Consider the following 13,231-nt stretch of genomic DNA (forward strand, 5'->3'; position numbering starts at 1 on the left):
TTTTTTTAAGTAAGCCCAACTAATTAGATTTTACAGTGTACCAATGATGTGAGTGAAAAACAATTATTTAAGATATATTATAAATATTTTGTTTTAAAGTGGTTTTGATATTTTTAGTGAAAAATAAGATAAAAGTAGAATAAGATAAATAAGATTTTTTTTAAAAGCATCTTAATTTTAAAGGATCAGTCCACCAAAAATGAATATTTGCTGAAAATTTACTCGCCCTCATGTCTTACAAGATGTAGATGAGTTTGTTTCTTCATTGGAACAAATTTGGAGAAATTTAGCATTGCATCATTTGATCACCAATGTATCCTTTACAGTGAATGGGTGCCGTCAGTATGAGATTCCAATCAGCTGATAAAAACATCACAGTAATCCACAAACAGTTGCCAAAAGTCAGCCCCCCAAAAATTGCCTGGTTAAATTAGTGCTTCAGTATTGCTTCCCATAGAATTTTGTTTAAAATAAATGTTTGTGCAGCTCCTATTCATCTGGACAGCATTAATTAATCAAAAGATGATAATTATAAAAGCATCATAACTGGGCATATATCCAGACGTAAACCTAGCACATTTTAATGTTTTAAGAGCCAGCTGAGGTATTTCTGTATCTCAGCACTCAGAACTGTCTGCAAAATGTGGTGTTTTGACATAGAAAACATCAGGTTTTTGGGCATGTTTGACATGTTACTTTTTCATAATTCATTTACTGTATAGGGTGCAACTACACAAACAGCATGTGCAAATAAAGGATTCTTTTAGTGGGTGTGTAATTGATTTTTGGTAGACTTCCTGCTATTCTAAGTGTTATCAAGCTTCTAGAAGCATCAGTGGAGGCTCACTGTGGAGATTGTTTATACGTTCTTGAGATGAGCTCTTAGTTGTGTTTACTGACGGTTGGTAGCTGTTCTGCTCCGGCTCATCACATGCTGTCTGACTGCTTGTGACCGTACCTTCACTGGGCTGAAATTTCAGGTTCCTGTAGTGTGACAGTGCAGTTTGCTGTGGGAGGCACTAAAAATATAAGATTATTTAGTTATTTTATTTTTATTTGTTTATTTTTTTCTGAATGTATGTTCAGGACAGTTAACATAAAATGTGTGACACAGTAAACTTTAATGTATTTAACAAGTTTTTTCCCCATTCTTTCTAATGAATAAATCGGTTATTGGAAAAGTGTGGAAAAAGAACCTTTCAGTGATCAGTCCTTAAAATAAAATGTTTTCTTTGTTTAAAAAACATTATAATAATCTAAATAAACTTTTTCTACTGTAAAGGTCCTTTTGTATGATAGAAAGATTAAAAATTCTTCATGGAACCATCACTGCCAATAAAGAACCTTTTTATTTTTTATATTTTTAACAGTGTACAGTTCAAAAGTTTTGAAAGAAATTCAGTTTAGTTCACGGATGACACATTAAATTGATCAAATGTGACAGCAAGTATAGTGTTAAAAAATATCTGTTTCAAATAAATGCTGTTTTTTTTTTTTTTTTACTAACAAATAGGGATGTAATGATTCACTCAACTCACGATTCAATTCGATTTACGATTTGATTTTTTTTTAAACAAAATGAGATTTAAGACATTATATAGTAAATGAAAAGGTGTCCTTTTATTAGGCTATTGCTGAACGTTTCTTTGTGAAATTAAAATATAACAAAACTAAATTGAAATTTTAAAACAAACCCCAAATTAAATAAGAAAGTTGCTCAAATAAAAGAAATCTCTTCATATAAACAAACTAAGGCTTTGTCTGTGCTCTTTCCATTTAAAATGAGAGACAACCAATGCATTTTAATCATGATCCAAACAAAGATGCAGCGTACATGCAGCATGAGCAGTTTTTAATCTAATCGAAATTTTAAGCAAAAACAGAATGTCTGACTTCAGTTTTGTGAAACTATACTACATAAATCATATCTGAACGAAACAGCAGACGAGCTGAATGAGACGCAGAGTCACTCTCTGCCAGCAGGTGGCGCTTATGAACAGCAGTGATACAGTGTTTCCTGGGTTACCGCTGTAAACAAAGCAGAGCTGCTTATGAACACTACTTTAATATGCATCGTTCAGAGGCAAGATGAAAAGAAAATACCACGTAAACTTTTCTAAAGACAGTAAGTTCCCCTCAGACATACATTCATATAAATTCCTACCCCTAACTGAATCGTGATTTGTTTAGCTGAAAAGGAATAAACCTCCACAAATTTGCGACGTGTTTTAACTTTGCATGGCTACATCTCTTGTGTGAGACGCCAGTGCAGCAGTCATATTTGTCCATCTAAAAAATGCGCTGAATATGCGTTCTGTGTGAATGGCTTAGTTTCGGTTTTAACCCATTCAAGATCTTCTCCGCATTGAGCTTCTATATTTCTATAATATTTTGAATGCATAAATTTGATTGTACTATTTTTGCATTCAAATGCAAATGTTTATTTTAAATTCGACTATATATTCATTTTTTTATTCACAATCTCCTCGTCACTCAGAGCACGTGCCTATATCGTGCACTATATCAAACATGTTTTATATCGTTATCGAAGAAGGTGTACCGTCGATAAATATCGATACCATTTTATCACCCAGGCCTACTCATAAGTCTCTCATTTTTAAACGTGTGACTACTTTGGTGGTTTTTCCTACCCTAAAAGGCTGACTGTAGCACGAGCGAGTAGCATTCGAGTGTGGACTGTGAAGGACCATTTCATTGGTTGGACCTTCTGAACGAATGCACTAAATGAGTCTGTGTTTCGAGTCTGAACGAGACTGAGTGGAAACACTGAACAAACTGGGACATCTCATTAGTAAGCGAAATTAACAAATTAGGACGTGTTGTTCGTGAATGAGTTGGCGTTTTCGAGTTTAAACAAGACTCGATTTGGGACATGTCGTTCATGAATGAGAATCGGCTGAATGAAAGGGGGCATGTCGTTCATTCAGTGCGAAATATGAATCAATCCTGGGTGGACGAATTATCCTAGTTATTTAACGTGTAAAAATGATTCATGATGATACACAAAGTAAATGATTCAAAGATGTTTTTGAAACCCAGTTAATTTATTTAGGCTATTTTGTCATTTTCTATAGATAATTCCATGTAACCATCCTTTTAATAAAGGATAAGATACTCTTATGTGAATAATTCTGTGTTTTTGAACGATTCTGTTGAGTCAGTTATTTCTTTAATGAGTCAGTAAGACTCAATAAGTCTCCACCTACTGGTAATGATGTAATGTAAAGGAGCAGTCACAAATTTCTGCATAAAATTCTCACTGTCCACTGTCAATAGTGTATTGATGTATGAAGCACTTCTCACACAGAAATCACTTTCCTGATTTTGCAGGTACCTATTGAAAACCACTGGATTTCACCAAGCAGCTAAAAAGGTGACTGCACCTTAAAGGGTTAGTTCACCCAAAAATGAAAATTCTGTCATTAATTACTCACGCTCATGTCGTTTCAAACCTGTAAGACCTTCGTTCATCTTCGGAACACAAATTAAGATATTTTTGATAGAATTTGAGAGCTGTCTGACCCTTCATAGACAGCAACACATCTGAAATGTTCCCAAGTCCAGAAAGCAAAAAAAAAAAACGACTTTATTCAACAATTCGTCTCCTCCGCATCACCCTGGTGCCATTTTGGAGAATATCCACTGGACGTAAACAGCGTATGCTGTTCTGTGTCAGCTGCGTCACGCCGGATCTGTTTCCTATGTTGTCGTGATTTGATCTGAACGGAAACAGCGTATCCGTGTGACGCAGAACGTTGCTGTCTATGCAGGGTCAGACAGCTCTCAGATTCCATCAAAAATATCTTAATTTGTGTTCCGAAGATGAACGAAGGTCTTACAGGTTTGAAACTACATGAGGGTGAGTAATTAATGAAAAAATTTTCATTTTTGGGTGAACTAACCCTTTAAGACTCACTTAACACATAAGTGAAATTATTCTTTTGATTCATTTCATCATTTGGTTCATTATATTACAACGATTTGTTCAGTGAATCAAAATCACCACCACTCATGACATCTCCAAACGGAATTGCAAAAATGCCAAACACTTCCCTCATCTTCCATTGATCAGCCAAACAGATAGGCCGCCCCCAAACTCATGCCATTGGATGAGGTATATTGGGCTGGTCTAGATTCTCAAACAAACAGACCCACAGTTTTTACACTTTGAGAGAATCAACCTACAAATGTCTTATAGTTGTCTTTAAATTAGTGAGTTAATGTCTTTCACCAAAGGATAAACTGTTATACTGAGGCAATAAAGTGTTTACTGTGATTTCCCTGTTGTAAAATGCGCCTCATAAAAAAGCACAACTGCTCACAGGAATGAAGATAAACAGATCTGAAAGATTATAAAAAATGTGCGGTGCCACAAAGGTCTTTAATCGGTTTCTCCCAGAATTCCATTAGCACCTACTTAAATACTCCAGTCATGTACAGTACACGGTGCACACATCTAATATGTCGGCGGGATATTGTTCTGCTGTCGTTCTCCCTCTCACACGGCACAGTCTCTATTGTGGAGCCCTGTGGTACCACAGATTTAATTCCACTCCTGTACACTGTCACTCACACCCACTCTGCCTCATTCAACTGTAACCAACACCTCATTCACCACGTCCACCGCTCTAACTCACTCTGATGTGTGAGCGTGGAAGCCTTATATTCCTTCTGGCAGAAAGAGAATGTTCTGTCATCAATCATAGGCTGAGAGCGCCAGCCAAGAGTAATGTTTTACTGTCAAAGCCATTTGGGGTATTAGGCTAATAGAATGAGCTTCATTGTACTTCCTAGAACACACTTTGCTCTTGGTAAGTGTTGATTGCTTTGCACCTGCAGATGATATGTGACACGCATTACATTTACCCTCAACCTTTGATTTATTCCCAGTTGGAGTCAGTAGGCTATTTCTGTGTGGTACAAACGTTTGTATTATTATGAGCGTTGAGGTTATTTTGGCCGACGGGCAGACGTGGCAGCTGTTGACCCATTTGGTGTGAGCAAATAAAGGATGCTGTCTGTCTTGCAGTCTGTGACTGGGAAATGATGCGAGTTTGGGTTTTGTTAAACTGCTGCGTGAATTTAACATATCATTCTGCAGTCGCATGACTGGATGGTGTAGTCTTCATTTTTAAGTATATTCTAAATTATAAATATGGTAACGTCCCGGTTCACCAGAGAGAGTCCCGGTTTCATGACGTACTGTATGTCCTGACTATTCACTAGAAATGTAAATATGTCAAAGTTTCACCTGCTAGGATCAATAACTTACAATTAAGGGGAGACACTGCAGGCAAAACACAATTTTTTCATGCACCTGTCAATTTTGAGATTTTGGGCTTTTTGGCTTTTCGTAAAGTGTTGATAAAGACTAGTGGAAAGAAAACATCCAAAAGACACTGTTAAGTGCTTATTTTATAGCACTTTATCTATTTGTGTCAATAGATTTCAATTACAATACATATTTTTAAAGGCCGTTTTCTCAAATAGTTAATATTTTTACCCTATTCACCTGCAGTGTCTCGCCTTAAAGGGATAGTTCATCCAAAAATGTCAAATCTGTCAATTACATGCTGATGTTACACTGAAAAAAATTTACAGGCATCACAGTTTCCAAAAAATATTAAGCAGCACAACTGTTGAACTTTAATAATAAATGTTTCTTGAGCATCAAATCAGCATATTAGAATGATTTCTGAAGGCTTACATGCAATTGAAGACTGAGTAATGATGCTGAAAATTCATCTTTGCCATCATAGGAATAAATGAATTTTTTGTTACTGATTTTTTTTACTGATTTTGAATGGTAGTGTACAAAGACCATTAAATATGGCATGTAGTCGTCACCGATAGCCTCGTGGGCAGCGCGTCGACATGTAGCGCCATTGCGCTTCGGGCGTCCCATGTTCGAGTCCCAGCTTGCGGACCTTTCCCGATCCCATCCCCCCTCTCTCTCCCACTTTGCTTCCTGTCTCACTACTGTCCTATCAATAAAATGCCAAAAATAAATCTTTAAAAAAAAAAAAATATGGCATGTAACGTGTGAGAACCAATGAGGCAGACATTAGATGATGTTTGATATATCAGTCTTATGGATTCATTTCATGAATCCTCAATATCCTTTTTAGTGCTTGAAAGTTTTGGACTCTATTGACTTCCTTAATATGGACAAAAACAGCTGAAACGTGCTCCAAATTATGTTTCTAGCTACCTTCTCTGATATTGGTTGTGGTTCTCAACCAGATGACACTGAAGGGAGAAAAAGCTGTTTTTTTTTTTAAATGATGTTTTATTTAAGTAGCACTTTTCATGATATGTATTGTTTTAAAGTTGCTTTAAAGAAATAATAGACATGATGTTTGCTATTTTAATACTTTCAGCAAATCAGTTTGCAAGAACAGTTGTCATAATAATTTCACGCACTGGCTGCTGCTCCCATTCATACTTTCAATGCAGGCAGATTGTCATGTTAGCAAGCTGGAGTAATGCCCAAAAACACGGGGAATTACATTTTATGATTTTTGATTTTAGTATGGTGATTTAATTTGTATTATTCAAAAATTTGTAAAAAAAAATTATTCAACGAAATACGTTAAGTTGTTACTATGAATTCCCATGTGAACATTAAAATCACAATGACTGAATATAATAACAGAAAAAACATTTTTTGTATATTTTTGTTATTTACTGTATATTTTGATTCTGTTCAGAAAGTGGGAAACTAAATAAAATGTGGCAGGCTCCAGAAGATGTCTAAAACACTAGGCATAAACTAATCTAATATATAAGACATATACAGCAATACATTTAAGGCATTTACTGACATTTTGAGAAAATCTTTTAAAACTGCTCTCATTCCTCTACTACTTCCTCTACTACTTTTTTTTTTTTTTTTTTCATTTCAAGGGTGGGTGTTTTTCCTTGCCCTGTATTTCCTGATTTGAAAGTTAAAAAGTTGGTCTATTTATAAATTGTATACATTATCATGTAAACATCTTTTTTGTTTGCCATGACAGATTCTTTGTGAAGCAGATGAAAAATCATAATGAATTCCTAAATATCCAGTTCAGGCCTTATTAACATTGAAGTAATTAAATTCTTCATTTAAGAAAGAATTCTGAATAGCACAAGCACATTTGCATTTTGTTTTCAGTAAAACTAGGCAGCAGGGGAAAAAACTGTGCTGTGATTTAACAAGGTCTTTGTTAGTTTATTCCACAGATGTATCTTGAGTGCCATTCGGCTCTTTGTATACCAAACAAAAGATTATCAGTGCGAGACCAAGCTTCAGAACTGCACAGGCGACCCATCAGAAGACATGATGAGGGCTTTCACTTCCCACTTTTCTCTTTGATTCCAAACAGAAATATGAAGATGGCTGTTTTATAAGAAAATGTGCTTAATGTGGGGAGACATTAATGAGTCAGAGTGATAATAATGAGCTCCAGGCATTTATGTATGTGATACATCTTAAAACATGCTTATCAAATCAATTCCTAAATGAATAATTCTGATTTACCATTTACTATTGTCTCTTTTTACGTTTCGTAATGCAGCATGTCCATTTGGGTCCTTCAAAGCATCTCAAGGGGACCAGCAGTGTCTCCAGTGTCCCATCAACAGCCGCACTACCAGCGAGGGTGCAACCAACTGTGTGTGCCGCAGTGGATACTACCGTGCTGACTCTGACCCTCTACAGATGCCCTGTACCAGTATGTCATTCTCTTATGCTATTTTATGTCATTTATGGTGTTTTTTTTTACTCTCTTTTTTGAAAATCAGACAGGCTTTGATGTGGTCCACACAAATATCTAGTCAATTTTGATTATCTTCAAAGCACTCAGCAATAGGATTTTCTCAGTACAGATGGTAAGAAATAAGGATGCATGATGTTCCATATTGGTTATGGTTATCGGTTGATATTAGTGGTTTTTTAATTATGAGTACTTGCTGATAATAAGATTTATTATTTCTTCATTAATATTTAGTTGTGCTGCTCATTTACTGTAACCCTCTAACACTCAAAGTTAATGTTTACAATTTTTTTTAATTTAATAGTAAATCTCAAAAAAAATTTCATATGCTATGTTATGTTCAACTGTAAGATTTAAATAGATTAATTTTATTTTTTACATAATAATATAGAAATTGAATATCCAAAATGTATTGATTATAGTATATAAAATGAAGACAATTATCAACTTACTCAAACTTTATTTATTTATTTATAAAGCACTTTCAACACCACGACTGGAACCAAAGTGCTGTACAGCGAAAGATAAGAGGGGAAAAAAAATAAGAATAATAAGAATAATATAAAAACAAATGAAAAATAATAATAGTAAAAGAAAAGAAAAAAAGAAAAATACATAAATAATAATTTTTTTTTTACTTAGCAGACAGAAGTTTATTATTGGTGCACTTTTAGTAATGAAAAAAGTAAGAGCAATGAATTATATTATTTTAATAAAGCTACTTTTTAATAATAATAATTATAATAATAATTTGAACACTGATATTGTTATTATTATTAATAAACTATATTTTTAAAAGTTTTGTAATAACAACAACATTAAAATATGATTTCTGTTATTAAATTATTTTATAATTAAATAATAATAGTAATATATTGACGTAATAGACCTCAGCAATTTATTAAGCTACAATTTACACTGCAAGACATTGTCAAAATGTTTATCATTTTTTTTCATACTGTATGTTGTGATTCAGCTGTATCATTAAATAGTTGAATTTTATTTTTTACATAATATAGAGTTTTAGTATCCAAAATGTATTTTGTAAATGTAAATATATATCATAGTATATAAAATGAAAATGTTTATCAACTTATCAAACAAAAGTTTATTATTGGTGCACTTCTAGTAATGGAAAAAGTAAGAGCAGTGAATTTTATTATTTTATTAAAGTTATTATTTAATAATAATTATTTAAACACTGATATTGTTACTATTAATAATAAATTATATTTTAAAAAGTTATGTAATAACATTAACAACAATATGTTGTTACTGTTGTTATTAAATTCTTTAATAAGTAAATAATAATAATATATCATGACAAAATATATTCTAAGCAGTTTATTAAGCTACAAATTACCTTCAAGTCATTCTGTAATGCACCGGTTCAAATACACATATGAAAATTAAAAGAAGTTTTAGAATTGGGTTGATACTGTACAAAACTGCTGTTGCAGTAAACTGCTTCAGTCACAAAGTACCGGTCATTTTGACATCCCTACTTAGAAACATCATTTGCGTCAGCACTGGAGACTCGTATTGTACACATTCTTGAAGTCTTTTGTCTTTTAATTTTTCCATGAGGTTGCCCTTTTTAGAGCTTCAGTTAAGTGCAGCAAAAAGAAAATGAGTGTGCAACTCACTGAACATTAATTTAGTGCTGTAACTCAGTGAGCAGCGAGATTGGCCTGATGGGATTTGCATAATGCTCTGTTCTTTTGGGGAGGCTGGGCCTGTGTGAATGCTGGAGTAGTGCTCTACGCTGTCAGTAATCTGAACTGCTGCACTGTGTCCAGAATAGAGGGAGGAGAACATTCTTCCCTTTCACTCTTGTTTTACATTACAATGAACCACTTCTCTTTTCATCTCGTCATTACCCATTATGAAATTATTACTTTAATGTGGCTTGTTAGAAAGTGGAGATTACTTTGATCCAGTTTCTTTTTTTAAAAGAGCAGTGATAATAGGCTAATGAATAAGTGAAAATCAGATCATAAAGACACAAGACGGAGCAGTTAGAATGTGCTCGAGTCAGCAGCCCAGCAGATTATGAGGGGAAAAAAAGCCACGCGTAAAGTTACTTTACATCACAAAGGCCTAATTTAGGGACAATTTAGGTGGGCTATTGTTGTGACTTGATGATGAGATTCAATTTTATGACTAATTCAAAGGGGGTCACTAGGGCTGCATGCTATTGGAAAAAACTCACATTGCAATATTTTGTTTTTCTGCGATATATATTGTGATATGAAAAAAAAAATCACCGGATGACTTGAATAGCTCTATTTGGAAAAAAAAAATCAATGATTGGGGTGATTTTGAAGGTGAGTAAATCAGTATAGGAAATAAACAAATTACAAGCATAGATAAATATAAGATGCAAATGAAATGAACAGTGCTTTACATTTTTCAGGTAAGTCTAACAGTATTCAGGTACAGAAATTGAATAATCAAATGTAAAATAACACTGCAAAGTCTTCACTGTATAAATTAAATCTAATAAATCTGTGTTAAAGCTACAAAATTTTCTCACACATCCATTTTCTTTCTCAGTTGTTTACCTTCACCTAAGCCATAAGTAACTGTGTTTACAAGGATACTTGCAGAGACATGCATTTTGACATAATTTCGCGCGTATGTGTCATTAATAGACGCGGAAGTGAACGGAATTCAGAGTTCACGTGCATCTGCGTGGTTCTCACTGTGTCCACCAGTGTTAATTTCGTTGACAAATAATTTTCGTCATAATTGTCGTCAACGACATTTTTTTCACCGACGATAACGAACTAAAACTCTTTTTGAATGGCAAAAACTATGACGTAAATCTATTGACATTTTCGTCAACAAATAAAAACGAGACAAAAATTGTTAGGGAGGGACGATTTGGGAAGAGATTCATTCAGAAAGAATCTGCTGCCTGGCTCGGAGGTTATGTGTACATATGAACCGGCGGGACATAAGCGAACATACATTTGCTGCACGTCGCATAAAACGTTAAAAAAATGTCAATATGTGGGAGTAAGAGAAGAGCAGACATATGGATAAATCTGACGACGCAAGAGAGAACTCAATTCGGTCCGGTTTTCTGAGTGCAGACTCTGAAGCATTGGCTACACACAGAAAGCGTGTCTCACAGCGTGCGAGTACTCTTTCACGTCGCATGAACAGAGAATTACACACAAAATGATGTCGAATTGTCCGTTTTGACGAGTATTCACGTAAACACAGTTGATTACGTCTTAAGTGAACGTAAACAGCAGGGTTTCATTAAAAAGTAGACCATGTTCTTGTTCTTTGTGAGAAGTGATTTTATTTAATTTTAGCATAAAGGCATGTTGTGTGTCACAACAGTTAAATCTGTGTCTATCATGATAAAACCTTAATATCAAACCTATATAATGAGTTTGGAAATTTTAGAGAAATGCTTAATAAATGCATTACACTGTAACTAAACCCATTAGATTTTAGCCGACTAAATTTACTGTAGATTTAGTCGACTAAAACTAAACTAAAACTAAAAGCAATTCAAATGACTAAAATATGACTAAAACTAAATGGCATTTTAGTCAAAAGACTATGACTAAAACTAAATCAAAATTTGCTGTCAAAATGAACTCTGGTGTCCACATTGGACGCGAGCGGCGCGACAAAATACTATGAACCCATTATAATCAGTGATGCTGTCTACACTGGATGCGGTGTGACACGACAAATCATATGATGTGCAAAACATAGCACATCATGTGATGTGACTATCGCGGATGCGCATATCGCGATATCGATGCTGAAACGATATATTGTGCAGCCCTAGGGGTCACATACTTTTTCTTGCAAACTTACACCATATAATCCAAGAATCTATTCCTAGGCTGGTTTTAATTAAACTCCTGTCCCGATAAGACGTGGACTTGCTGATGAGGCAGTGTGGTTTGACTTTCCACAGCGGTTCCGTCTGCACCCCAGAGAGTGATTTCTAGCGTGAACGAGACTTCCCTGCGGCTGGAGTGGGATCCGCCGAAAGAGAGCGGAGGCCGGGAGGACGTGGTCTATAACGTCATCTGCAAGAGCTGCGGTTCGGGTCGAGGGGCCTGCACTCGCTGCGGTGACAATGTGCAGTTTGTGCCCCGCCAGCTGGGTCTGACCCATCCCTGGGTCCACATCAGTGACCTGCTGGCCCACACGCAGTACACCTTTGAGATCCAGGCTGTGAATGGAGTGTCTGACCAGAGTCCCTTCTCACCTCAGTTCACCGCTGTCAACATCACCACAAACCAGGCTGGTAAGACAGCAGTAAACACAGGTAACAGTTTGAGACATCGCAGATGATGTTCATACTCAAAATATTTTTAACTTGCTGGGGGCTGGATTCGACCTTGAATTACACAAGCTTGTGTGTTGCCGGGCAACTTTTCTAGAATTTAGTATAAGGATATATTATATTTAGTATGAGACTAGTTCAGGGGTTTGCAAACATTTTGATGTCATGGACCTTCCTATCTCCTTCCTAAAATATTAAAGTAGCTAAATATGTAAATGTGCAAAGAGCTGTTCATATTTTATTTAATAAAAAAATAGTATATGTATAAAATATGTTTGAACTAAATATTTAATATGTTATATTAGTATAATGTAATTATATAATATTTAAATAGTAATATTTATTTTATATTATATTGCTATGATATTATACTGTATTATACTATATATTATATATTTATAAAAATATATATTATTAAATTTAATTTGAAATTTCTGCTCATCAAGGCTGTATTTATTCCATCAAAAATACAGGAAAAACAGTAATATTGTGAAATCTTACTGCAATTTCTAATATTGGTTTCCTATTTTAATATACTTTAAAATATAATTTATTTATGTGACGCAGCGCTGAATTTTCAGCATCATTATTCCAGTCTTCAGTGTCACATGATCCTTTAGAAATCATTCTAATATGCTGATTTATTATGAGTGCTTCATATTGTTTTTTTTGGAAAAGAAAGAAAAAATGTACTGACCCCAAACTTTTGAACAGCATTGTATATTGTAACACAAAATTTATTTTTTAAATAAATGCTGTTCTTTTTAACTTTTTATAAATCAAAGAATCCTAAAAAAAAAATATCACAGGTCCCCAAAAAAATATGAAGCAGCACAACTGTTTCCAACATTGATTATAAATCAGCATGTTAGAATGATTTCTGAAGGATCATGTGACCATGAAGACTGGAGTAATGATGCTGAAAATTCAGCTTTGCTATCAAAGGAATGCATTACATTTTAAAATACAGTATATTCTAATAGAAAAACGGAATACTATCAAATTTGGTAAATGTTTTACTTGGTTTCATTTATTTATTTTTATTACTTTTATAATTTATTCATTTATTTACATTTTTATGCAGCAACACCACCTAAGAAATGTGTCTAATTGTAGTCAGTTGATGCCAAAACCA

The 13,231-nt window shown here is 34.3% G+C and overlaps 1 protein-coding gene across 2 annotated transcripts in view; it reads left to right on the forward strand.

Annotated features, from left to right (window-relative positions):
* The window catches only part of LOC107703068 (ephrin type-B receptor 2-like), a 73,444-nt gene that overhangs the window by 45,630 nt on the left and 14,583 nt on the right, over positions 1-13,231 (forward strand). For both annotated transcript variants that reach the window (XM_016505576.1, XM_016505577.1), the window contains exons 4-5: positions 7,578-7,733; positions 11,722-12,057. In XM_016505576.1, coding sequence (XP_016361062.1) covers positions 7,578-7,733; positions 11,722-12,057 — 492 coding nt within the window. The remainder of the gene's footprint in view (positions 1-7,577; positions 7,734-11,721; positions 12,058-13,231) is intronic.

Source organism: Sinocyclocheilus anshuiensis, unplaced genomic scaffold, assembly GCF_001515605.1.
Source record: "Sinocyclocheilus anshuiensis isolate Anshui unplaced genomic scaffold, SAMN03320099.WGS_v1.1 scaffold883, whole genome shotgun sequence".
Lineage (NCBI taxonomy): Eukaryota > Metazoa > Chordata > Actinopteri > Cypriniformes > Cyprinidae > Sinocyclocheilus > Sinocyclocheilus anshuiensis.